Source organism: Cnephaeus nilssonii, assembly GCF_951640355.1.
Source record: "Cnephaeus nilssonii genome assembly, chromosome: 2".
NCBI classification, from domain to species: Eukaryota; Metazoa; Chordata; class Mammalia; order Chiroptera; family Vespertilionidae; genus Cnephaeus; species Cnephaeus nilssonii.
This window is the reverse complement of record NC_137073.1, coordinates 90,339,427-90,367,146: the sequence shown is the minus strand read 5'-3', so window position 1 is coordinate 90,367,146 and position 27,720 is coordinate 90,339,427. Positions and strand designations below refer to the sequence as shown.

At 42.2% G+C, this 27,720-nt stretch overlaps 1 protein-coding gene and 1 pseudogene across 3 annotated transcripts in view; both read right to left on the bottom strand.

Annotated features, from left to right (window-relative positions):
- Window positions 1-27,720, bottom strand: part of ADCY2 (adenylate cyclase 2) — a 278,106-nt gene that overhangs the window by 19,372 nt on the left and 231,014 nt on the right. For both annotated transcript variants that reach the window (XM_079798318.1, XM_079798319.1), the window contains exons 16-20: window positions 26,397-26,534; window positions 22,015-22,134; window positions 16,364-16,533; window positions 3,872-3,956; window positions 895-1,053 (exon numbers count right to left, since the gene is read on the bottom strand). In XM_079798318.1, the coding sequence (XP_079654444.1) occupies window positions 895-1,053; window positions 3,872-3,956; window positions 16,364-16,533; window positions 22,015-22,134; window positions 26,397-26,534 (672 nt within the window). The remainder of the gene's footprint in view (window positions 1-894; window positions 1,054-3,871; window positions 3,957-16,363; window positions 16,534-22,014; window positions 22,135-26,396; window positions 26,535-27,720) is intronic.
- On the bottom strand, window positions 8,056-8,812 carry LOC307115227 (large ribosomal subunit protein uL30-like; annotated as a pseudogene). The gene has a single exon. The product of its transcript is annotated as a large ribosomal subunit protein uL30-like (transcript).

The following is a 27,720-nucleotide window of genomic DNA, read 5'->3' as shown; positions in this document are numbered from 1 at the left end:
AGAGAGGAAGGGAGAGGTAGAGAGAGTTAGAAACATCGATGAGAGAGAAACATCAATCAGCTGCCTCCTGCACGCCCCCTACTGAGGATGTGCTGGCAACCAAGGTACATGCCCCTGACCGGAATCGAACCTGGGACCTTTCAGTCCGCAGGCCGACGTTCTATCCACTAAGCCAAACCGGTCAGGGCCAAATACATGTTTCTTAAATTAATAAAGTCCCACTGGAGATATATCTGCTGACTCATGTCATACAAAAATATTTTAAAAATTCACATTTTATTTCATATGCCATTTCAACACTGAATTTCAATCTTTCTAATGTGAGTTAAATATCCACACCTTTATATTTTCTGTGAAATTTCCATTTCCACCCATTTAAATTAATGGACTCAAGACTTTGATCTGGTCCTGTATGGATAACTTCCAAACTTTATCTCATATCTTTGAAATTCTAAAACCCTTAAAAGGTCCCCAGGAAAGCTGTGAGAAGTGAAAGAGTGGACATGTGGGATGTGTGGTTTGATTCTGCCTCTGGACTTGGGTCTCTAGTACATGCCGGTATTCAAGGCCTCCTCCGGCGCCAGGGAGAGGGTGCTGGCCACTTTTGTGACATACACATTTGGAACCCTAGTGCCTCATATTGTATCCTTAGAACATTATGTGATTGGGAGAACAATGAGGAATAATGAATCAGTTCTATGCTAAGACGTTCACAGGTGATTCTAGCTCACTCTTCTCGACTGACATCTATGCATCTAATCAATATCTTCTCGAATGCTGGACTTGAACACTTAGGTGTTTGTAGTACCACAGGCATCTAGGTGATTGCCTGGAGCTTCCAGCCCTCACCTGGCCCACCATCCAGTCTTGGCCATCAGTCCCACCTCATCTCACCTCGTTCTTCAGGCTCCTGGCCAGGAAGTGCTCGGCCACGTGCGCAGGAAGCACATTCTCCAGTAGCACGCGGTTCAGGTTCTCCATAGTTTCTATCTCCTCCCGCTCTTTATTGAACTTGTTCTTCCATAAGAAGTCTAACCTACAGTAATATTCATTCTGTTACAAGAGGACACAGAGGTAAAGAAACAATAGGCATCTTGTCCTGCCAGAGAGTGGAGGTTTTAAAGAGAAAATAAAAAGAACGAAAAACAAAACCGAAAATAGAACCCCCAAACAGAATTGTCACCTTCCCTGCAAAGCCCACTGTTACCCACCAATGCCGCTCACTCAACCTCTAACACAGATTTGCAAAAAGCAAGATCAGGAAAGAACCAGCCTCAGGAACAGAGAAAACAGTTATGTTGGAGGCTTGCAAGGAAAAAAGACAGGAAAGCGCCTTGCTCAGTTTTGTTAATAAAAGATGGCTTGAATTATTTTTTGAAAAGAGGCATAATAGAATGTAAATAACGACTAAATGAAAAATGGAAAACACATTAGTAGAGAAAGTGCTTTGTTTGATGATTTGCATTTGAGAAATAATGGTGTTCATTTGTGGCAACTTGCCTATAATATTTAAAAATTCGTTTTCCCCTAGCACAAATTATATAATTAACTATTCATTGAAAAATATGCATTTTTTATTTGGTGTTTCATTGTACTGAGAGAGTGACATATTTAGACAAAAGTTCATTTTGATATCATTTAATTAAGATGGTGCTTGGTAATAAAAACATGTGCAAATGCTTTATAATGTATTAAAACTTAATGTTGTTTTTTAAGTTATGAACATTGTAGAAATGGAGAGACTTGTTTACTGTCAAAGGGTCTCGCTGGTTTTGGCATCATTCTGTGCCAGCTGTGTGCCAGGCTTGAGTAGATCCTCCTATGGCAGAGGGGCCTAGTACACAGGGTGTATTTCAGCACAGAGAGTAATTTATAGACAAACAAATGCAAAGAAGAACTAGATGGAGGGGGTTTGTTTGTTTTATGGTTTGGTTAATTATGCCAGTGATGTAAAACAACAACAACAACAACAACAACAACAACACACACACACACACACACACACACACACACACACACCCCTCTAATGAACAAATAACAATGAAAAATAAATCCACATCCTGAATCCAACAAACAATGATCATTCATCTATTAGAACTGATTGAATTATGTTTGATCCACTAAAAAGTTACGCCTTCTCTGGTGTGGCATTTATTTTTGCCTCATATAGCCAGACATTTTTTTAAAAAAAGATTGCAAAGGATATTTTTAAGTTTCTTCATATTAACTTTTTACATTAATGCCAATTTCCCACATTCTATTTTATGGCATCATGCTGGGCACTTACTAGAAATGGCCTCTCACTTAGAGATTAGATTATTCACTTGGGCCTTTTGGGGAATAACCCAGTGATGTGGCTGGTTTTGAATTAAAATGACAGAGCAATCGATGGTGAGACAGAAATGGAACATGAGATGAAACCAAGGAGCCAGCAGGGCAGGCAGCAAGCCCAATTCATGCAGGTTTGAAAGGTTTCTATAAATTGTACAAAGAGGCTGCTCAGGTTTTCCAAGTGATCGCTCTTGCATCACCGGGGAGCATTTTGCAAGTTGTTTAATAAAAGGAACTGGATTTGGGATCAGCTACATTGGACTAAAAGTGACATTTTGCCAAATCTTCACATCTCCCCTCCCCAGTGCTTTCTGCTGCAGATTCCTGTCCTTGATGTGCAGGTACCTTAGAAACTTGAGGGGAGGCCCCCAAAGGAAGACAAATGTTCCCATCCCAAACCACTTGTCATGGACTTATTGGTGTGCCCCAAAAGACAGTTCCAAGTCCTAATCTCCAGTATCTGTGACTGTGACCTCCACTGGCAATAGGGCAGTAGGAGAAACAGATGAAACCAAGAAAAAGAACAACACGGTATAACAAGGCTTACAGAAATGTGCGGTTGTCAAAAAGGCAAGCCAAAGAAAACAGAACCAAGCAGGCGCCAGGGACAGAGGCGGGGAAGGGCAGCAGGCAGACCGGGATCTCCGAGGCTCTGCAGCAGGACCACAGCTCAGCTCCAGGGAGAATGCTGAGGGCTGCCCTGTGAGCTCCTGGGGCAGGCTGCCACTAGCACTGCTCCGGGAGATGGAGACTCCGGTGTCCCCAGGTTGCTGGGCTGGCAGTCACAGATCTGGTCTCTGCCCTCGCCATTAACAGCTTCCTATTGGTTCACAGTTTAGGGATGTGTACATAATGTAAATGGATTTGCATCTTAGTTGGTTATTTCCAAGTTAATCACTACTTGGTTTCACGTTATCCATCAAAGTACTCAAAGCAAACTTTGGTTGAGGCAGAGCCGCCAGGCATGAGATGAATGAGATGAGTCTATTCTTTGAGAGAGTGTCCTTGTGCTCAGGCAGAGGAAGGATATTGCCCTCAAAAATCTTGCACCCACAGCCTCTACTGGGAGGCCAGGAAGGAGTACAGGGCCCAAGGAAGGAAGCACAGTTTCATTTGCATCATAAAGTAAAATTTTGAACAAAAGACTCTATTTCTAGGAGTGATTACAAGTGACAGCACAGGTATTCATACCCACTTCAAAGAAAAGAAAGCATATTACACATTCTGAAAAGCAAATGAAAACCCAGTCAAGGGGAGTTTTTTCCAAGTAGTGTCAGCTTTTTTAGGCTCAGGAAACCTGTAAAATATATTTTGAGACTTAAAGGAAATGAATTGATTCACATCTTTATAATTTACAAAGTTTGCCACTAGTGGAAAATAGCAACTTTGTTCCTTCTGTCTGTATCTAAGCTCACGTACCCTGTGCCACCCAGTTTCTCCTGTGATAAGATGTTTGCATGAAGGTAACTACAATGCACATCCTCAAAGTGTTATTAACATAATACTTTAGAGAAATTGTGTAAAAAACCAGACTTCTTACCTGTCTACCCAGAACAAGCAGTGTGATGAAGAATATAAAGAGAGACACTGAGCCCATGGTCTTCAGGTCTTTCCAAATGCCTGGTCTATTAAAAACAAACAGACAAAAACAATACAAAACAACATACACACCGGACTTAGAATCTGTGAATCGGCCAACTTAAGAAACTCTAGTGAATGTCTGCATTCCATTCCGGACACACACACACACACACACACACACACACACACACACCCCAAATATATTTTCAAACTCAGATTACATCAAAACAAAACAATCCTATTTTAATAAAACATTATTTCAAATTGATAAAAGTTTCTTATTTTATACCAAGCTCTAACAAATATAAGGGGAAGGAATGTTAATCTTATTTTCTTTATAGTTTGGGGATCATTATGGATAACTTCATATATAACTTTTTTAAATTTTCAAAAATTTCTTAGAACTTAATTTCTACAAGCTATCACTTTCTCAAAAGCGCCCATTCTTATACCCTCTTTTATATGACTTTGTATCACAAAAGTGTAACGAAGATGGAAACCCTTCATCCACTGGCCCACTTCCCCTCAGGTCCAGATAGACATCAGTAAATTATCCCTGCCCAAGTTCTCACATCCTCACCACAACATTCCAGGCAGTGACCTTCCACACATCCAACTTGGCATGTGTGTTGGTCAATTTTATGTGTCAACTTCAGTGGGCCACAGGGTGCCCAGCTAGTTAGTCAAATACTACTCTGGGTGTTTCTGAGAGAATATTTTTTGGGTAAGATCAACACTGAAATTGGTAGGCTGAGGAAAGCCATTGTCCTCTGCAACACGGGTGGGCCTCATCCAAACAGTTGAAGGCATCAACAATAGAAAAAGCTGATCTTCCTTTGAGCAAGAGAGAATTCTCTCTGGCCTGACTGCCTTGGAACTGCAACATCGATTCCTCCTGGTTCTACAGCACCTCCCAGCCTTCAGACTCAAACCAGGACACTGGCTTTGCAGATTTTGGATTTGCCAACCCTTTTAACCACATGAGCCAATTCCTTGTGATAATCATATCTATACCTCCTATAGCTTCTGTTTTTGAGACAGAAAACAATGAGAAATACAGCATGCAAAGGGAAATCTCCTGTCATCCCAGGACAGTCCTGTATAAGCTGACAAAGAATGATTTCCCACATAGTTCCGAAGTAAGACCTGAAAAAACAGTTGATTTTGTATGGACACCGTGTCACATAAGCATCATAGGTTGTGTTTAATCAAGTATAAATATCACGTAATCACTGTCTGCTTGTGAGTTGAAGTTGCTTTGAGATTTTCCTGTTTCTCTATGGAAGGTTCAAGTGCTGATGAGAGAGTAAGAGGAATCGATACAGTACTGAAGAGCTCAGGGGGGCTGTGCAGTAAGATAAGCCAGCATGTAATCTTGACTCTACCTTCTCTAGCAAGCTGTGGCCCTGGGATTAACCCCTTGAAACCACACTTTTCTCATCAGCCAAAGGGGGTACCAATACCTACCTTATGGGCTGTTTCCATAACTAAATCAAATAGTCATGTACCTGGCAGAGAGCCTGACTCAGAGGAAGCACTTCATGACTTTAGGTATTAACTACAGAGTGATGGGGTGGGCGATCGAACTGGGAAGGATACACAAATGCTGATTGGAGAATATCATTAACAGAATAAAAGATCCAAGTGTAAAGGAGAAGTGGATTCCTGCATATATGAGGACACAGTTGCCCAGTCTCTGTGGTTTAAGACTCAGGACCTCAGAATTCACCAGAAACTGGCTGTGCTTGCATTCAGGGCTCTCTCCTCCCTACTAAGCCAGCTATGTCTGGAAGAATCTGAGCTCTTCAGCCAGCAGGTCAGCAGTTTCTCTCTGAGAATGAAGTAAGCCATTTTCCTGTCTCACTCATATTGATTTTAAGAAATGAAGCTCCATTTTGAGCCAGTGGCAGCTGTGTCTAAGCACAGTTGAAGGGACTCAGGGGAGCAGTTATTTATAAACAGTGCTGACTGCAATGAATGTTAAACTCATCTTTTTTCTATATTGACTATAGTGACATGATCTTGACCAGCTGGTAAAAGTGGTACAACACAGCCAACAGCCTAAGAAGCTGGCGCAGGCTGAGTTTTGAATTTTCATGTTGTCTTAGGAACACCTTATTACTTTGAACCAGGGGTCTGAGAAAGCAGCTATGCCACCCTCCTCTTCCACTCACCACCTCTGTAAGCCCCAAACTAAGAGTGAAATGTTGACTCCCAGGTCAAGATCTTGCATTAGCATCATTGGCATAACCAATCAGAACTCAGGTCCCATTAGCATGCCCAGGAAAGGGACCTGATGCCCCAAATATGCCAGCTCAGGTCCCTATCACTGCGGGAGAATGGGAGGAGGGCCCTAATAATGTAATCCAGGTCCTGCCTGGGTTTGCAGTTACTCACACAGAAAATATATGTAAGCAACCTATGGGAACAATCCTTTCCCAGAACTCCTCACATTGATGCTCTTGAGCATTGGTTTAGGGGTGGAGGTATCCTGCTCCCCACTCCCACATCTTGAGCCTCAGTGAGGAATAGTGGTGGCTGGAAGTAGGTACTTGGAGGAAGCAAGGTAAGGGAGGGCTCTCATGCTGAACTTGGCAGTGAGTTTGAAAGTACAGACCAAAATGGACCTCAGACATAAGAAGGCACAACCCAGATGTAGAACAGACTCGTGTACTGACACATGGATGCCCTTTTCACTTCTGAAAACCTCTGTACTAGGAAGAACTGCATCTTGCTTTCTTGAGTTTCATTTAGATGTCTTTAAAACTTCTTTTATTCATCTAGCCAAAAATAGTTGCCTACTCCCACCGGAGCCCTTCTCTCCCGTGGTGGCCTCTCAGGGATGCACGCTGCCAGGGCTCCTGTAGTTTGAATGATGAACTTCTCCATCCACAGATCCATTCCTGGTTACCTTGCTCTTTGTGTGTATGTGGGGAATATGGGGAGGAAAAGGAATGTGTAATGTGAAGGGAGCATTGGAATAGATGGAATAAAAGGGTAGGATGTCCTCCTGGCAGAGTCTAGTCAAGTGGGTGGATCACTGTATTAGTTTCGCAGGGCTGCTGAAACATAGCACCACACACTGGGTGGCTTAACACAATAGGAATTTATTGTCTCAGTCCTGGAGGCCAGAAGTCGGAAACCAAGGTGCTGGCAGGGCAATGCACCCTCTGAAACTTGCTGAGAAATCCTTCCTTGCCTCGTCCTAGCTTCTGGTGGTGGCCACCACTCTCTGGCGCTCCTTGGCTCACTCCTGCATCACCCCAATCTCTGTCTTCATCATCACATGTGTCCTCCCAGTATGTCTCCTTCTTCACATGGCCATCTTCTTATAAGGACACCAACCATGTTGGATTAGCACCCACCCTGCTCCAGTAGGACCTCATCTTAACTAATCACGTTTGTAATAACCCTGATTCCAAGTAGATTCATGTTGAGAGGTATGGGGGGTTAGGACCTCAGCAGGTTTTCTTTTGGGGGACACAGTTCTACCCATAACAATTATGTTAGCCATTTATATAAAAATGACAGCTAGTTGTGTATGAAGCCTCTTTTTCTCCTTCTCCCCCCTTTAAGTTTTAAGGATAAGGTCAATTTCAGACTTTCACGTGTAAGGGTTGTGCTATCACTGAGTTATACAGTAGGGGAGACAGAGCTGATATAATTGAGAAAGTTTCTAACTCTATGATTCTTAACTTGATGACAGTTCCAGCCAAAATGTGACCAAATATGCTTTCTTTAATACCTAAAAATTGGACTCTGGAGATGTAGATATCCAAGTATGCCTGTAGCCACACACTAATTCACAGTTGGCTCTCACCCTGAGGCTGTTCATGGGGTACTCATTCTGTCCCTCAAGTTTTGAGAGTCCAAAAGAACAAAGAAACCTAACAAATTGGGTGGCAGATATGGAAGGATTACTTGGTGAGCCAGTTTCTAACTTAAAGGCAAACAGTTCTGGTGAGGTAAAAATGACCATTCTCTGAGGAGAGAAAGCAGTCCAGGCATATGGACACAAATATAATCCTTAAAATGTGTTTTTTTTTTCTTGGCGAAATGAGCCTCTATTTTTATTTTTTTTTCAATTTTAAAGGACTCAGTTTATTAACTGACCAGATTACAAAAATAACCATGGTAGATACCTTAGTTCATTCTCCTAATAAGCCTATTGATCTGGTCTTCCCTGTTCCCAGCGTCTCCACCTTTTACACAGTGGGTGGTCTTTCTCTTCACCCCAGCTCCTGGAGAAGATAACTTGAAGGGCCACAGGCAGTTGTTTACTTCTTTGAAGCACATTCCAACAGTACAGATCTCATGCATCAGCTCTTCTATGCAGATGATGCCATAATTACCAAGAGATCAAGCAATCAATGAGTTATCTGTCAGGGCAATTCACTTTTTGTTGATTGTGCCATAACCACGCTTATAGATCAATTTATTTACTGACTTCAGGTTTGGGTACCCCCATGCAATATATGGTTCCACAATCCTCAGCATGTTCATGAAAGCCTTGTTGAGCTTAACAAAGGTGCCACCGAAGATCTGGCAAAGGCGAAGAAGCTGCAGCACCTTTTGGACCTTTGGGCTCACACCGTTGATACCTTTGAACCTGATGACAAATGCCAGTGTTGGCAGGTACATAGAAGTTGCCAGCTTTTCTTGTCATCCTGGTCATTCGAATCTCTGTTCTGTACATCAGCCTGTATTCCTTGTGATAGTGTTTAGCTTTTTCATAGATGAGCTTCCTTCTTGCTTTCGAAGCATCTTTTGGGAAAATTTCCTTCTCAGGTGCTTGATCTTCAGCTCTGCAAAATTCTTTCCCTTTTTCTTGAGGGTTTCTGGCACAGCAGGAACCTTCTTCTTCTTCTTCTCTTCTGCACCCTCCATGGTTCCAGCCAGAAAAGAGCGAGCCTCTATTTTTAAAGAAAAAAAGCATCTCAAGAAATCTAGTTATCTGTTGTTTTGGCAATAGTTGATAAACTGAAGTAAAGGTTGATACCTGTTTATATATCTCACATGTCCTTTACCTATTCATACATTGACAGACTTAGGCCATTTCCATGTCTTGGCTACTGCGAATAAGCTGCAATGAACATGGGAGTGCAGATATCTCTTTGAGATCCTGATTTCAATTTCTGTAGCTATATACCAGTAGTGGGATTACTGGATCATATAGCAGTTCTGTTTTTTATTTTTTCAAGGTACTTTCATAGTGTTTTCCATAGTGGCTGAAGCAATTTACACTTTCATCAACAGTGTATAGGGTTCCCTTTTCTCCACTTCCTTGTCAGCACTTGTTATTACTTGTCTTTTTGCTAATAGTCATTCTAACAGGTGTAAGGTGATATTTCATTGTGTTTTTTTAAAAGATGTATTTTTATTGATTTCAGAGAGGAAGTGAGAGGGAGAGAGAGACACATCAATGCTGAGAGATAATAATTGATTGGTTGTCTCCTGAACACCCCCTACTGGGGATTGGGCCCGCAACCTGGGCATGTGCCCTTGACTGGAATTGAACCTGGGACCCTTCAGTCCGTAGGCTGATGCTCTATCCACTGAGCCAAACCAGCTAGGGCTCATTGTGGTTTTGATTTCCCTGATTAGTGATGTTGAGCATCTTTTCATCTACATGTTGACCATTTGTTGTCTTTAATGAAAAAAATACTCCATGCTTCTTGCTCCCTCTAGTGGCAGAATTCTTAAGCTTGTATTCCTCCTCTGCATCCTACAATGCATTAGGCCAAGTGCTGACTGCCTCTCTTTAGTTTTCCCAAGAAAACCTACTAAGGTTCATGTCCCCATATTTGGACCAGCTTTCCGTGTGTGCTCACTAGCTGTCTGCCAAAGCTCACTCTCTCCGCTGCCACAGGGAGTGCACACAGGGAGCTGGCCCCAGAGCAGGGGTGGGAGGAGGGAGGAGGCAGAGGGAACAGTGGAGGTACTGTGGAGGTACATAGGCCAGGTGTAGGATCTGCGGGCAAAGTGTTCCCCATGGATGGTGGGCAGGCTGCTTGATGGAGGCCTCAGTGCAGTTAGTGGAATCCCTTTAAATGCCCATGGAGAGTCCTATCTGCTACTCTTCCAGCCTCTTCCTGACCCCCAGTCATACAGCTCCTGACGTAGTACTCAGGGTGGGCCAAGAGAGACAGGGGCCTCTTTGTAGTGCCCTGCACAGCTGGGGAAGCTTTGTGCTCACTTACATGCTCTTGTTTCCCCTTCAGGACCATGGGCGAGGGGATGTCTCTTGAGCCTAAGCTGTACCATCATGGGGGAGGGGTGATGTGGGTAGAGTCAAACTGTTCTTATTGCCTACTACAAAGCATTCAAATTCTAAATTTTCTTCCCATAATGTGCTGGAACTTTCCTCTGGAAATCTGGGCTTTCCTAAGGCTCTCTAATCCACTGGTGACTGGCTGAGAGTGTTTTCCCGGCCTCCCAGATCATGGCTGAAAGGGGCTGGAGCTTGTGCCTGGGCCACCGCAGGGCCCAAAGCCAGGACCAAGGTCTATATGACATTACCTGATGCACAGGTGGGTGAGACTCCACCCAGATCCCTTGGTATAGTTGCTGGACCCCATAACTCTCACAAAGGTACTTTGGTCTTTGGACAGGTTTCAAATTATTATTATTAAGGTGGGGGGGTGGGGAGGGCAGAAACGAGAGATATCTTATTCTGCCATGATGCTGTGCTTTGTCCTGTGCTTTTGAATCTCCATGGTTCTTCAAAGTCTCTCCAATATTGGAGTCAACTCTGGGCTACCTGAGGTAGGTCCCAGCCTGCATGCCACTCATTTCCTAGGTGTGCTGTACAAACGTAACCACGACTCCCTGGCAACCTCCTTTTGGCCTTCTGCTGAACCACGGTTTTCTTACAGCAGGTTTGTGTGACCTTCTTGACAACAGAGACTATATGTTATCCATCTCTGTGTGCTCCGACTCCAGGAATCAGGGCGGGCATATGGAGAATGTTCAATACAAGTGTGTGGTAGAAAAAAATGAATGAGCAGACAAATAATCACGCTGGTTTGAAACCTAAGGGGCTTCATTTCCAGACAATCTTCCTCCCCCTGGCTGGACACAGATTCGCCGAGATCCTGTGCAAGCTTCCGGAGTCGATGGCCCAGTGTCATCCAAAGACAGACAGACAGACAGCTCAAAGCCTCATGCCTTTTCAGAGTGGTGTTCAAATATGGCCAGCGGAACATGCAGGGGCTGAAACAGACTAACACGGTAAGGGATGTGCACAGCTTCAGCACCACCGATGGGAGAGTTGGTGATAAGAAGTATGTATTCTGTACAGTCTGTGGGCACAGGCTCTGGGAAATCTTCTCCCTCCCCTCATTCTAAAATCAAACAAAACAGCCCAGAATTGAGTATCTTCCTGCAGGTGGGTCCAAATCACAGGACATTTTCTGTTTTAGGTTAGACAACAAAATTGCTCACTGATGGCTGCTTTCTGTAGAAGAAAAGAAAGCTTGAGTTGTCCTAGGATGACTTGCTTTTTTGTTACATTAGGCATCTCAGATTACCTATCTCCAGCCCCACTGCCAGTCACAAAGAGATGTGTGCGTTCCTTGCTTTCTGGAGATGGCACGGGGTGGGGGAACTCGAAAGGGGAAGAGAAACTGAGACGGGAAATTTGAAAATAATATTATTTCAACATTAACTTGGACACATTATGGGTTTGAATGCAAATGTGAAATACAGTTTTAATTTAAAAGAGAAGACTTCAAGGAAATTTCAGGTGCTCTGGAATACGCCCAGACCGTCTACCGCGGAGGGAGTCTGCCCTGCTCCCCGGCCTGTCCCCTGAGTGGTTAATTCTGCAGTTCTTCCTCCAGACTCTCAGTGGGCTCATCACCAGTTGACCCCAAGTCGGGGCATTGTCAAAATATGTCACAATATCTTGAATTCCTAGCTGCTGGGTTTTCCATGAGACACAGGGAAAGAAGAGCAATTCCACATCGAAGGTGCCTAACTCACAGCTCGCAGTGGTGGTACATGTCTGCTTGAGCACCTGCATCACTACCCTTGATACCAAGCTGTTGCTGATCTGGAAGTTAAAATTATGTAGACATTTCTACCAGCAACAATCCAGAGCCTCTGAATGATGCCGGGCACCAGTATGCCTGCTGCTGATTTATATACTTTATTTATACGCTATCCACAAAGTATCTATTTTATGAGGGTTAAGTGCTTAAACAGAGCTGGTTAGTCTACCAGGCCCCTGGTCATCCCCTCTGTTCTCCGTACCTGACACCTCTTTGAAATTAACAGCACATTTCTGGGTCGATATGAAATGGTAACATCTATCCCCTGAGATTTTTCAGTTCTGCAAGGAAAAAGCTTCCAAGAAAAATCGGACACTGTCTTGCAGACGCTGTAAGAAGCATTTGTCATGGGAAGCGTCTCTGACACAAAAACAGCTTCCAGCAATATCAATGGTCATCACCATCCATCACCAAGAAGAGCACTCAGTGTCCTTGAAGGCCCTGGCGGAGGGCTGAGGGAGCCAGTGTCATGGACAGGAACCAGAATCCTTATCGATCGATACAGCAAAATATCTTGTCCTCACAGACAAGATGGAGGAGTGTTGTAAATGCCAAAGAATTAAGAAACATCTTGTTCTGGCCCTTCTAAATACCAGAAACTTCTGAGCTTCCATTACGTGAGGTAACTTAGCAGAATCACAGAATGGCAGGTAATGGTAAGTACTGAGACGCTGCTGGCCTTCATTCTAGATTTAGTTTTCAAATTTTTATATGACTTATCATCAATAACTGAAATATACATCAAAACTGTTAAAACATATTTTAGAGATTTGTATTCCTTTACAAAGAAAAAAAAAAGAATCTGCAATTACTATTTTGCTGTCAAGTCATTAAGACAAAATGAGTTAAAACTATTAAATTCAATTAAACTACTACATTAAAGTTGAAACTATTTTTGTCATGTTCATTTCATACTTTGCATTTTTTTGGCTTATTTATTTTTCTTTTTTACTCCCCCCCCCCCCCCCCCCCCCCGCTCCCCTGTCTTCCCTTTGGCAATTATCAGCCTGTTATCTTTATCTGTGGGTCTGTTTCTGTTTGGTTTTGCTTGTTCATTTGTTTTATATTTTTTAGATTCCACATATAACTGAAATCATATGGTATTTGTCTTTCTCTTTCTGGCTTATTTCCCTTAGCATAATACACTCTAGGTCTATTCATGTTGTTGTGAATGGCAAGATTTCGAATTTTTAATGTCATATTCTCTCAAAGTAGACTTCTTTTATTTCTCCTGAAAAGTTGACTTTCCACATTCATGAATCTGTAAGAATATGTTTGATGTCACTTTCTGAATTATTCATTGATTTGGAGTTGCATACTTGCATACTTTGTAGTGCATACTTCTGTTTTCTTTGCTAGCCCTGCTGGCAAAAACTGCATTGTTGGCTTGTCCATTATCAATATCAAATTTGGTTTGAAAAAGCCCTCTCAAACATGGGTCATGGTGAACTCACCTACAGGACAACAACACTATCCAAACTGTGTATTGAGACCATGGCTGGGCACTGCCTTATAAACAGAGATGCCCTCCCATATTTTCTCTTGACATTTAAGGTATAAACAAAATGGATGCTGATCCTGGAAGGACACATTTCCAAGGAGCCTCTTCCTTCGGGGAAGCAGGTGAGCTGAACGTGTCATTAGAGCCAGTATATTCAGGAGCACAGCCTGTTTTTATTCATTCATTCAGTAGATATTCACTGAGCACCCATTTACAAGATGCCAGGCACACTTTCAGGCACTGTGGACACCACAGTGGTACTTGGTTCAGACCTGCTCTTTCCTTGAACCAAGAGTTTCTATTAAAATTTTCAGTGTATGTACCATAGAAAAGGGATGGGCAGACATCAGAGGCAACAGATTTGTCCACGGGGGATACTTTCTACCCTCCCGGGATGGGAGTGTGGCTCAGTCCTCAGGCACACCCAGGGGTGAAAGCCCAAGGTCTCAGTAAGCCTACTGGGAACATTCAATGCCAATGAGGGGCCAGCCCAGAGGCCGAGGTGGGCAGCAAGGACACCGACTTCCACACTGGCAAGCACATGTCCCAGAAAGAAGCCCAGGACACCAGGAATGAAAAGCGTGTGTCGGGGGCAGCGATGCGGTGACCAGAAACAGGTCAGAAGAGGAAAAGGACCAAGCATGTGACTTCAATGACACACACTCCATCGGTCACTAAAGGAGGTGCCGCCTGGCACTCCTTCAGCCAGCTGCCTCCGTGAAGGACACCTGTGGCTTGGGACTTGGGGATGTCCACTCTCAAGGCACCAATCCATGTCAGGATCCTAGTCCTAGTTTCCTATCTGAAAGCGTTGTGTCAGCATCAACAAACCAAAGGATGAGGAAACTGTATCCGTCTTTTGATGGGGAATCTCTGGAATCTCAGCAGAGAAAGAAAACATTGGAATGGGTGGATTGGGCTCCGGCATGAATCGAAGGGTTGTATCAAACACACACAGAGGCTGAGAGACCAGGAGGGAATTCCAAACTTCCCCTCTTAGGAATTTCTCAATTTTAAGCTGGCATTAGAGAAAATCTGATGTGATGTCAGCAATATTTATCTCTCGGCAGAGGAATGCTCTGGGAGTGCTGTGGCAGTGAATCCTTCAGGAATCGGGTCTGGAAGTGGCAGAACCCTGAGGTCAAGATTAGGAACAGGGAGACAGGTGCATCCCCCCAGGGGAGGAGGCGGGCTTACTGTTGGAAGAGAAGGCAGGCCCTTGGGCGTCTCCTGCCAGCCCTCCCTCGCCGTAAGGCTACTAGAAAGACAGAACCAAGAGAGCACACACAAAGGAGCTTGAACTAAACCAAAGGGCTCGGAGGGTAAAAGCTCCTCTCCTTCAGCCCGAGCCCCGCTCCACAGCTGCCGTGGTGTCTCTCTCAGACCCCACGCGGAAATCTCTCCCATCAGAAACTTGCTAATCTAATTTCTTCCTCTGCCTCGGCTGTGTCGCGCATTCAGGAGCTTTAAATTTAATAAAGGGAATTTAGTAGCGTCGTCAGCTGCGCATAAAAATCAGTAATGCCGCATTTACTTAGAGATTCGATACAGGCTTTCTGGATACAGTACAGAAATATTAATGCATGTTTGCTGGGCGCTTTTGAGAATTTATTGGAAAATTAACTTCTGATTTCATTCTCATCTTGGCTAAGGAATCATAAAATTTCCTTAATACAATTATACATTTTTTGCAACTTCACTACCCTGAGCTTGATTACAGATTATTTGGATTTCATGGTGTGGGGGATGATGAAAATTAAATTAGGTGAAGAGAATGCTTTGCAGTTGTGTTTTTGAAAGCATTCTTATCAGTACGAAAGGTTCACAAAGTATCCCTGGCTCTGGGCTTCCGAAGATGTACATGGCCAAGCACTGTCAGCATATACCATCTTCCTGGAGCAACAAATCCATGCAAATACTTAAGGCATTTACTTTATATGAAAAGGAACATAGAAATATTATGGAGGATTATGCAGCCTGCTCATAGAAGAAACGTGAAGTCTGGTGGGCCCAGAAATAAACCAAACACTTGCTATAAAACATTGTCTTGCTATTAAAATGTGAGAGGGAGGATATCATAATGATTAAAACATTGTTTTTCAAGCAGGGAATAAATATTCATTATAAGCTTATGGAAGTAATTTGGTCACAGGAAACCTCGTATAAACCCGACTGAGTGTCTGTGAGAGGACCATTCTCTCAGCATCCAGTCCTAAGGCTGGGAAAGTAAACAGTCATATCTTTTCTTGAAAGTCAGTTTCTTCATAGAACAGAAAATTGACACAGTGATAGGAGTACTCCCTCCATACCAGGGTATTTTAGGAATGTTCCCATAAGAAATGCAGCACTGTAAGTGTATCTACTCAGTTTCCAGTATTTTTATGTGTGTTGATTCAGTTGTTCTGGACTGAGGAGCGGGGGGCATTTTGCCTTGCAGGGTACATATGTCTGGAGGCATTTTTGGTTTTCATGGCTTTGGAGGAGGTGATTGTGTCTGGTGTCTAGTGGGTAGAGGCCAGGAATGCTGCTAAATATACCACAATGCACAGGACAGCACCCTCAACAGAAATTATTCAGTCACACCCAATGGAACATTATTGATATTATTCAGAAAAATATCAATAATGCTGAGGGTGAGAAACCCTAGATTATTCTTATCAATATAGTAATATAGTACAGATTATAACAAAACATCTCTAAACCACTTCATACCTTCCTTTTATGATAATACATATTCTGTGTAATGTATAATAAAACCACACATCACCCTTCTGAACCACTGCTTCAAAGAAACTCTCACACAATGTGATTCCAATTACAATGTTATTGTTAATTTGCATTTACTCAACACACTCACATTATCGACATCCCATACTAAAGTAAGGAGAAAAAAGGTTACCTCTCAAATAAGACCTGGCTGTAGTCGTCCAGGACATGGGCGTGAGTGTGGAGGAAGATGATGTTGTAGCCCACCAACGCCGCCAGCATGATCAACATCTTTAACTCATAGTTGACCCGCAGGAAAACCGAGCAGGATATCAGCCCCAGAATGCAGCTGTATATAAAGTACTGGGACAGGAAAATGCGTTGAATCAACACTTAGGATCTCTTTTGAGAAATGCTGAAATAAGGATTAAGATTGGGGACCACCACCAAGCTCACTGGTCAACTTACACACTTCATGGGAAAGCAAATGCCTTTTTCTCCTCTTTGATACAGTGGCCAATGCCTGCACACATTTGATTTGGAAAAGGATTACTCATCACATGGCTTGCTGACCCAGCTTAGCATGTTAAAAAAAAAAATCAGGCATATTGCCAAAGAGACATAATTCTTTAAAAATCTATACTGAAGACATATAATTATAAGCCAATGTCATTTTCTTGAAAGTGAAAAAAAAAACCAGATCTTTTAAAAAATTTTAATATGTAGACTCTTCATTGGCCTTTCAATTCTTTAATTCTTTAAGTGGATATAAGTCGTTACTGGTAGTTCTGTTAAAAGGATAAGAAAGTGTGGAGATTTTATTAAAAGAGACATTGTTTGTCAGAAGGACTATTTAAAACAGAAAGGATTTTTAAAACTCAAATCTTTGACCAGGGTGAGCCATGAATATCCCGGAAGTGGACAGGTACTGGAAAAAATGTGAAGAACCAAGAGGGAGGGAGAAGGGGGCACCTGCCATCTGTTTAGTCCATTGGAAGCAGCACAGGCCAGCCTGTTAGCACTGTTCTCACTACTGAGCACAGTGGACATCGCTGAGTCAGGATACCCCCGGATTCCATCCTGCCTCACGCATCAGCTGACTCACGTGAGGTCAGTGACCTCGCCTGCCTGTGTCACAGCGTCGTCATCTGTGAAATGGGGGTAATCGTGTCCTCCTTGTAGGTCACTGAGAAGAACAAGTAAAGCTTGGAGCCCAGAGCCCTGGAAACAGTTGTCATTCTCACAAAGCCTTTTTTAATTTTTTTTGCTAATATGGTGTTTTTTACGAACAAGGAGGTTTGCTACTATATCAGCATTCTTGGAACAGGAACAGCACTAAAAAAGTGAATAACTTTAATAACACACAGATCTGATTGATGTCTGATAAACCCTGTCTGTATAAAACAGCCCACTTTGTAAGCTACTCCACCCTAGTTTCATTATGTGAACAGAGCCATGTATAATCTGCTTATTGTTGTCATTCTAGCTCTTGCTTTTATTTCCCCAGCCAAGGTCATCCATAGTCAGTTGTCTGGAGGCTACTGATACTCGATGCTCATCAGTCCTGTTCTTGGGGAAGAAAGGAAAGTTGAAAATGAGCTGCAGGGGTCATGGTCATCCCATGTTTCCTTCTTTGTACTATTCTGCTGTTAGGATGATAAACTGGGGCTCTCTGTAAGGTTTGGTTTTCAAAAGGATTCGGCTGCTAAAATTAGGTGGAACACCATTATTAGAATGAAAGTGATCACCCAGGTTAGCCTAATGGAATGACAAGCTGAATAAGGAGCCACTTATATGAACACATGTATCAATGTGTGCATGGGTATTTTTTGGGGGTGCAGATAGGATTGTAAAGGTTTTCTGGAGCACCCCTAATTTGAAATATGAGCCAGCAAATACCTATGCAAACCTGCCTATGGTTTCATATTTTAGAATTCATTCTTAGGCTTTTAAAAAGCTTTCACATTAAAAAAATTTTTTTGGGGGGGGGTAATTCTTTTTTCCCCCCATTTTTTTATTAAGGTATTATATGTGTACATATCTTACCCTTGCCCTCCCCACCCTCCACCCCACTCCCATACATGCCCTCACCCCCCAGTGTTTCACATTTTAGAGATGGCTACAAAAATACATATGTAAATGGAAAGGAGGCTCTAGGTCCATTTTGTATTAAAACACCTTTCTAGAACTCTTGAAGGCCATGCACAAGGTATGCTGGGAGGTAATGACAGGTAAGTTGGGACCCTGAACCTAGCCACAGAAGGGTGTGCGAATGAGGGGGAACGGCTCTGGGAGGCCCGGTGGGAGGCCCGAAGATCAGCCGTCACTGCTGCATCAGGCCGCTGGCCAGGGAGGCGCCGGGTGGCCAGGTGTTCCGGCTGCAGCTCGTGAGCGGACTGCTGCTAGGGTCTATCCTCGTAACTTCATTTTTATAGAGTCTGGGTACAGTTAATATTACTATTAGGTAATAGTTGTATTGTTATTTATTAATTTTAAATTAGCAAGTACTAATATTTTAATTACCGAATAATATAATTTATTAATACTAGTTAATATTTGACCCCTTTTCCCTTTACTACCCCTCCATACCTCTCTTCCCTCTGGTAACCACCACACTGTTGTCTGTGTCTATGACTTCTTGGTTATTTCATAAAGTAAATAAAAATATTAGTTGGTATTAAGTTAACTAAGTAAATATAGTCATTAGCACTTTTAATAGTTAATCAATGAAATTAACTTGCATTTTAATACCTAGGGAACAGCCACTGGCATCTTGGCCCCCTACTTAAGACTCTTTGGCCTGTTTCCTCACCTAGAAAATGGATATTCCAATAATATCTACCTCACAGGATATTTTTCCAATAAAATGCTATAGATACCTGGTAAAGCACAGAGTGCCTACATGGTAAAGATCCTTTATGATTGATTTTGTTGGGTATTTTAAAACTAGCTTTTTTTAATGCTACAGCAATTACACATCTGATGTTAAAAATTAGGAAACATACAAAGCACACATATAAAAATAAGGGTCTCCAATTATCCCCAACATCCAACTTGAGCCTATTAATTATTTTGTCTATAACTTTCCAGCCTTTTTCTTCTACTTATTATTGGTACAATTATTTTATAAAATTGGGATTATACTGTTTTGGTTGTTTTTAAATGATACTTTTCAATTAATAGCATCATAAATATATATATTTCTGTGTCATTAAATATTTTTCTACATCTTTTGTAATGACCGGATGAAACTAAATAATGATTTATTCAAATACATTTACTTTATCTTTCAGGTTGCTTTCTTTCTTTTTTAAAAAAATATATTTTTATTGATTTCAGAGAGGAAGGGAGAGAAAGAGATAGAAACATCAATGATGAGAGAGAATCATTGATTGGCTGCCTCCTGTACTCCTCCTACTGGGAATTGAGCCAGCAACCCAGGCATGTGCCCTTGACCACAATCGAACCCAGGACCCTTCAGTCTATAGTCCGACGCTCTATCCACTGAGCCAAACCAGCTAGGGCTCTTTTACTTTCTTGTTTATTGTTGATGTTACATAAACAATTGAATGAATGCTTTGTAGCTAAGTCTGTGCATCTTTAAAATTAATTTGCAGAATTAGTATTGCAGAATAAAAAGTACATCTGTATTGTGCTTTTCAAGAACTATTAAATTACCACTAAGAGGTTATATCACTTTGTATCACCCACAGCATGAAGGGGACTCTCCGCATCTCTTGTCAGACTCAGGTATCACGGAAGATGAGGTTTGAGAGGAATAAGGTATACTTTGTGAACGTCTACAAAATGGCTTTCCTAATATTTCTAAAAATCTTTTAAGGGGGAAGATGGGTTGTTTACTGGTTCCCCTGGAACCACTAAACTTGTGAGTTAATAAAGCAGTGTCTATACCGACAGCTCGTGAGCATGCGGGGCTTCCTGGGCGAAGCTCACCATAAACCTCTTCCTGAGGACTTGCTGTTGGAACAATAGTGACCTTTGACTAAGTGGGGCCTAGATTTTAAAGAGCCTATTGTGTATTTTTTCAGGATCTATTAAGGTTGAGTAAATATTACCTTTCCCCATCTTGGGTTTCTAATGATTTTCTTCTTTTGAAAATAAGGTATCATACAGACTTACCTAAATGAAATTCAGAATGATCACCCAATTGCTGTTAGTGGTGCCAAGCATGGTGAGTCATTCTACCCAAAAATATTGGATGGAGAGATTTAAAAAAGTGCTTTGCTAGCTATGCTTTTCTTTCCTATGAAAATACAACTTTAAAATGTGAAACTTAAAAAGTGCCCTGTGAATGTCACATGAGGACGGCTTGGAGTCACTCTCCCTCCACTGTCCTATGGGCTATGTGTGTTAATGCCATCCATTCAAGGATGCACAGTTAGGTCACAGCCAATAAATCATCATGAGACCCATCTCTCACCTGTCACATAACTAATATAGAGAAGATGGTGTCTAATCCTCATGGGGGTTTAATGCCTAAAATGAAGGCTAGGACCCTTTGGATAAGGGACAAAGCTTATGCTCTTCCCGAGCCCTCAGGGACATTCCTAGGAACCCTGGTCACCTTGCCTCAGAAACAGCCCTGGCCTCAAAAGAACACCAGACACCCCTCCCTACTCTGTACGCAGAGCAGTGAGCTTCCCAGAAACTGAAATGGCAAAAAGTATCCAAGCCAAATGTCAACAGAACAAATCAGCAAAAGCAGGATGAGGCAAGGAAATCACCTTTATTGCCACTGCTAGTGGAGTTTTAAAACTTGGCAGGACATTTTAAAAGTGCACATATTAAATGACCAATTTCAGGCTCCAAACTAGTTCACTTAGCACCGTCAACACAGAAAGTAAATGTTAATAATTTATACTACTTTTAGATGATTACTCATAAAATGAAAAGGAGAGTATCAAAAGACTTTTTTATTTTTGCACAAACAATTCATGGGTAAGACTTATTAAGCAGTAAATAACTGATTTACCTCTTTTTACTTAAAATACTGACGTGTTAGTCAGTTTTAAAATTCCAATCTAAGCCTTTTTGGACATTGGTTAAAATGAGTCAGTTTGTAAGGATTATCTGAGGATATAATCACTGGACGGTATTTGCAGCACAAGGAGAGGCAGAGAGAGGAGATGTAGCCCTGTGATCACAGCAACAGGGAGCCAACACGAATTCACTGGAACAATTCGCAAAATCTATGAGCAAGGAACCCAGGAATTCAGTGACATGTAATCGAATGCCAGATGCTGGGATCCATGCCATAAAATGCACCAGTTTAGAGAATAAAGGCAAGAGTCACCTGTGAGAGCATCAGAATGACATTGTGACTTTGCATTTGTGCCTGGCAGTGCCAGCCAGCCAGGACTTCTCTTAAGAAAGGCTGGTGGGCCCTAGCTAGTTTGGCTCAGTGGATAGAGTGTCATCCTGAGGACTGGAGGGTCCCGGGTTTGATTCCGGTCAAGGGCACATGCCAGGGTTGTGGGCTCAATCCCTAGTGTGGGGCATGCAGGAGGCAGCTGATCAATGGCTCTCTCTCATCATTGATGTTTCTATCCCTCTCTCCCTCTCCCTTCCTTTCTGAAATCAATAAAGCTTTATTTCAAAAAAAAAAAAAGAAAGAAAGGAAGAAAGGAAGAAAGGAAGAAAGGAAGGAAGGAAGGAAGAAAGAAAGGAAGAAAGAAAGAAAGGCTGGTGGTTCTTAAGCAGTCAGGACCTACTCAGGTACTGACACCAAAGAATTGAAGTCCAGGACAGGTGAGAAAGTGGAGGCCATATCACCACATAGGTGGAAAACAAGAAAAGCCATAATAACGAGGAAAATGCTCTTACCGGAAGAAAAAACAAGCTTTGCGCACGCAGAATTGCTGCCTGATTATTTGAGGCAGAAAGACTTGTGTTTGATGTATTGGTAGTTGGAGGGATTGTTTCCTCTGGGTCACTCAGGAAAAACTGCAAAGAAAATGTTTGTTTTTCAATGAATTAGTGCAAAGGAGATGGAAGGGTTAGTAGGTGGTGCTGTTTATTGGTGCCTGTGTGTCATCCGCAGTCGGCAGCACTATGTGGGCAACCCAGTCCCCTGATATGCTTCAGATGCCAGTAGCTCCATCCGCTTTTCAAACTGTGAGAATTCCTACTGAATAAGTAAGTGACTATTTATTGTTGTGCTATGCACTTAATAGTGAACTATAGAACTGCAGGATTGATGTTAAAGAACACACAAGCACCTCTGTTAAATATTATATTAAAAATGGCTTGGTTAGAATTACGTTTGAGGTTGACATCATCACGCATACAGACTCCCAACTCCCTGTCCTGAAACGCAAGCCTTTGGAATGTGTTTGCAGCCTCTTCACCATCTTGCTTCAAACATTAAATGAGTCCATGGAGTTTATGAGTTTTTGATTTAAGAAAAAAAGTTAATTTTATGAGCAAAATGCAATAACTGGTATCAACATCTTATCTATTACTTGTGAATGCTTGGCAGCTCAGGGTTACAGGGGATTAAAATTCAAAGGATGCATAGTCTGAGCACTGTTGGAAAAAGGATCCTATTTTCTTTTTTTAAAAAGGTAATTCTGAGAAAATGATACTAGATACAGTGTTTCTACCCATTATATCATTTGGTAAAATCAAAATGCTTATTTGAAAATTCAAATGTTGGAGATTTCTTTATTTACTACTAAAGAATTTGTCAAAAATGTCACAACCCATGGTTGAACTATAAATGTGCCAATTCTTTGGGAAAACTTCTATCAGAAAAAATGTTTGAACAGCAAAGGTAAACATTGGGCTCCAAAATGTTACAGATTTATATTTTACAGATCCCAAATAAAATTTATTTAAATACCAAAGAATGAAAAAATAAAAAATAGAAGGAGATAGTTTAGCTTGTAGGTTACTAGTCTCAAGCACCTGGGATCTTAAAATTATTAACGAAAATATCTTGATTATATCACTCTATGGAGAAGAAAATAAATTCTTGCTCTACAATGGGTAGAAGTACATCTTGTGAAAACTTAGTCTTGCAAGGAAGCTCTACAATAAACATGATGATTTAAATTTGAAAACCAGCCCTAGCTGGCTTGGCTCAGTAGATAAAGCGTCAGCCTGCGGACTGAAGGGTCCTAGGTTCGATTCCGGCCAAGGGCACATGCCTGGGTTGTGGGCTTGATCCCTAGTAGGGGGCATGCAGGAGGCAGCCGATCAATGATTCTCTCTCATCATTGATGTTTCTATCTCTTTTTCCTTCTCCCTTCCTCTCTGAAATCAAGAAAAAGAAATATGTTAAAAAAATAAATTTGAAAGCCATTAGAGAAGTTCAATAGAGAACTTCAATCACTATACCTAACAATGCTCCATTAAGCCCCTTTTGCACACTCTCTCTCTAGTATTTATTAACTACCCCCAAATCAAGAAACTCTTCATTGTGTCTATATGACATTGTAGAGAGTGCCTGGGAAAGGCCCCTGAGCTGATTGTTGTCTGAATCCAGCAGTGCCTGGCAGAGCCATGCCCTGGAAACATACCTTGCCAGAGGCAGGTGTGTTGTCAGCCTGACCTTCAGCTCAGATGCCAGGGGGTGGGTTTCATTATCTAAATCCAGCCAAGCACCAGAAACAAACATGATTATCAGGGCCCACCCAGAAGTGACTATTACAAAGAAGCCACAAGAATGCATATAATCTCCTTTGTCTTGAGCTTTAGTAAAACTTCCTGGTATTTTGCTGTATAAAATAAATGCACTGTATTGGCTCTGGGTCACTGTCTCTCCATCAGAGGACAGCTGTCCCACCCAGCCCCAGCTTTTTCCTTCTATCTCTGTGTCTGTCTCTTTCTTTCATTTTCTCAATCCCCAGCCGCCCCTACTCAGGAACTGGACTGCTGTCTAGCCGCACTGGACGCAGAAAAGAGATAAATATTTATATGACATCACACTACAATTGTGAGTCAATTTCCCCAGTCTATCTTCTTAGTCACTTTAAAATAACAAACTTATGTCATCCTCTATATAGCCAGGCAAATCCTCAATTGTTATTAATCCCATGTTTCTCTCTCTTTCAGGTTAAACTGCCACAACTTTCTCCACAGAATGAATTTCTAATAATCATAATTATTTGAGGAACTCCTCCCTAGACCAATTTTAACATTCATCAAACTTTGTCATCATTGGGAAAATAATATCTTCATCCTGGACAAGATGTCCTAATAAAGGGCCTATGAACACTACATATTTTTACCTTCACTTCCAAATTTTACATTTTTCAGAAAATTTAAAACATCTCAGAATTATGTTTTCCAAGCAATATTAAATTATGAACATGCAATGTAATATTGTTTTATGCCTGATGACATCATTGTGCTTTGCTTGTCATTTGGTTGGAATTAGAAGTCTGGCTAGACTACCAGTTGACTAAGGCTAATCCTGGGCTACGTGGTTCAAAAAGCTGTTATTGATTGCATTCTCTGGGAAGTTTCTCAGAAGAGATTGCAAAAATGACGTGGGAAGTCACAGAATGACACTGTCAAAATGTCAGAAAAAATGGCAGAGGATTTGAGCTTCTCATACAGGTTAAGCCAGCTGGAACTAAAATGGAACAAAACACGCAGGTCACTGGCAGTTTGATGAAACTCTGTATTTGATAAAAATCTGGATAACTCCTCCACTTTTTATTGGGGTGTTTGGTGTTACATAGGTGAGTATCAGGTGTTTAAAATGTCCTGTTAACACCTCACAATTCATTTTCAATACAACTGACCTGGGTGTTTTGTCATTTATATCACTGCGTGTTGAGATCTTAAAAGCCAGCCTCTCTGAGACACCGTTCCTATTGACCCCCTAAGTGCTGTTAAAATGTAGGTGCCATGTCCCCTGATATGAGTGAGTGACTTGGGAGCCCACTTCCTTTGCATGTCACCTCACTGATGCTCAGTTCTGATTGGCCAGTGTCTGAATGTACGTCAGCACCACTGGGTGAGGAGCTTGACCCAGAATGGTCACATCACCTTACAGCATGGCTGGGGACACAGGACCCTGCGTCTGCCTCATGTAGTCATAATTCAAGAAGGCGCGGACAACATTCTCTATAAATCTGCAGCTGTGATGAAAGCCAGCACTCTCATGAACAAATTCTTCCCCTTCTGTGATCAGTAAAGCTCCATAGTTATTCTCCAGTAAGAAAAAATTAGTTCCTTTCTGTACCATATGTCTGCGTTCATAGTGTTCTATGATGACTCTTTGAAATAAATATATGAGGTGCTCAGATGGAGAACCACCACTCATTTCAGGGTCCCCGGTATCAAGGAAAACACTGTTTCTCCTGCATTGATGGGGACAGCACCTGCTTGAGTGGTTCTGACTTCCTCTCCCTCTCCACTGGGCAGAGAAAAAGTACTCTTGTTTATTCCTCACCCCACAGCCTGGGCTGCCACAGAAGGGAGCTCAGTATGTGGACCAAAACCTTATTACCTTCCTCGCTCACACATCATCCATCCTAGTGTTAGCATGTCTTCTACAGACTTCTCTATCTCACTTGGCAATACTAGTAAATTCCTTTCTTTGTGAGGAAAAAAGTGGCCCTGGAAGACATATTTCTGGTACTGAAGATGTATCTCTTCTCTCCAAAGGGATCACAGTTACTGTGAAACCAATCTCCCAAATGCTCAGCTCATCAAACATTTAGACAGTGACTGAACTGCCTAAATTTCATTAGTAATTATAATCATTACTAATTATCCTTTGTGAAATACAGTTAGCTTCTAAAACTGATTTGTTTCCCACATAGATTCTGTCATCAAAAAATTAGGTGATACATCCTGATTTTATGAGGTCAAACTGGATTTTATCAAAATAAATCGTTGGTTTCTGGAAGGGTTTTGTGCTTACCTGTTCATTCACTCATTCTTTCATTCAGTAACTATTAAGTAGCCACCCCTCACATGGAAGGCACTTTTCTAGGTGTGTGATGGTGTGTTAAATGTCTTGTTCTCATAACTTGTATGTGCAGCCAATGGAGAAGGTCAAATCTCAGGAAGTGTGTTTCATTGGCTCTGTGCCTGCTCAGGTGAGTGAGCACACTCTTGGGGGATAAGAATGCCAAATGATAAGGGGATTGCGGCAATCATCCCTTGTAGAGTGAACACCATGTGTCTGTTAGAATTAGTGAGACCTCTAGCTAGTGGGCCCTGCCTGGTAGGAGCCTTCCGTGACTCACCATGTTGAACACGGCCATGGTTAAAATGATGGCCGTGGTGATGATTGTGAGGGAGATCCGTGGCCAGGGGCGGTTAGCGATGATGCCCGATGACTTCAAAAGCCACAGGAGAGAGACAGATGCCTTTTTGCTGCATTGCTAGGAAGAGAGAGAAAGAAATAAAGAAAAAGCATTGTTATTTTATGTATTATCTCAAGTTTGTTAATGATATGTAAAACCACAAGATGCCCCAATATTCTTCCAAGAGTCAACAAGTAGGCTCTGTCCTCTGCTGGGGGCTCAGACCAGATCACACACCTTGTTACATTATGTTGGCATCACTGTTACAAAGTAAGAACAGATTAATTAAATTTTCATAATAAATGTAAGTTGTGACTATCTGTCCTTTAAAATAGACCTAAAATTATATTTTAAAAAAATCTGGTGAAGAAACAAATATGTCAGTTAATTAAACCATTCTATGAGATGTGTTGGGTCTCAGATCACAGCTATGATGAAGCAGTTGTCATAAATTCCGCCAATTTATGTAGAAAACAGACCAACATGTAGCTAATCATAGGAATACAACTGTCAAATACTACTAAGTTAATACAATGGTAAAACTGGTGTGACCTCCATAAAACTCAGAGAATACTCCTTGACAGCTATAATAAACAGCACTTTTATTTCTCTACCTCTTTCACATCTTCTTTCTGCTTTACTCTCCCCCCCCCACCCCCCGCCTCTCCCTCTATACAAACACTGAGTGGCCAGATTATGATCTCTGAATGCATAATAATCTGGCCACTCAGTGTGTGTGTATGTGTGTGTGTGTGTGTGTGTGTGTGTGTGTGTTATACATATATATATACATATATTATTTATTATCCTACCTAATAATAGACAAATATACAAATTGACCATACCTTCGCTATGCCCATGATTGGCCAGGAGGTGCGGGGGGGCAGGACTCGGGGTGGCCGGGGTAGCTGATTGGGCCAGCGGGACGCTGAGCTGCGTCGCCAGCAGTGACACGAGCTCAGCGTCTGCGCCATGGCTGTGCTGCAGCACAGAAGGGGCCTCTGGGGCAGCGAGCGGACGTCCCACTGCGTGGACCATCAAAAGCGGGGGAGCTGAGTGCCTGTCCGCTCAGGCAGCAGGCCTTTAAGAAGCCTCCGCCACACCGGAGGCTTCTGAAAGGCCTGGTGCACCAGCGATCAAAAGCGAAAGCATGGGAGCTGGATGCCTTTCCGCTCAGGCACCAGGCCTTTCAGAAGCCTCCAGCGCCTGGTGCACCAGCGGACAGGCACCCAGCTCCCCGTGATCGAAAGCGAAAGCGTGTAGG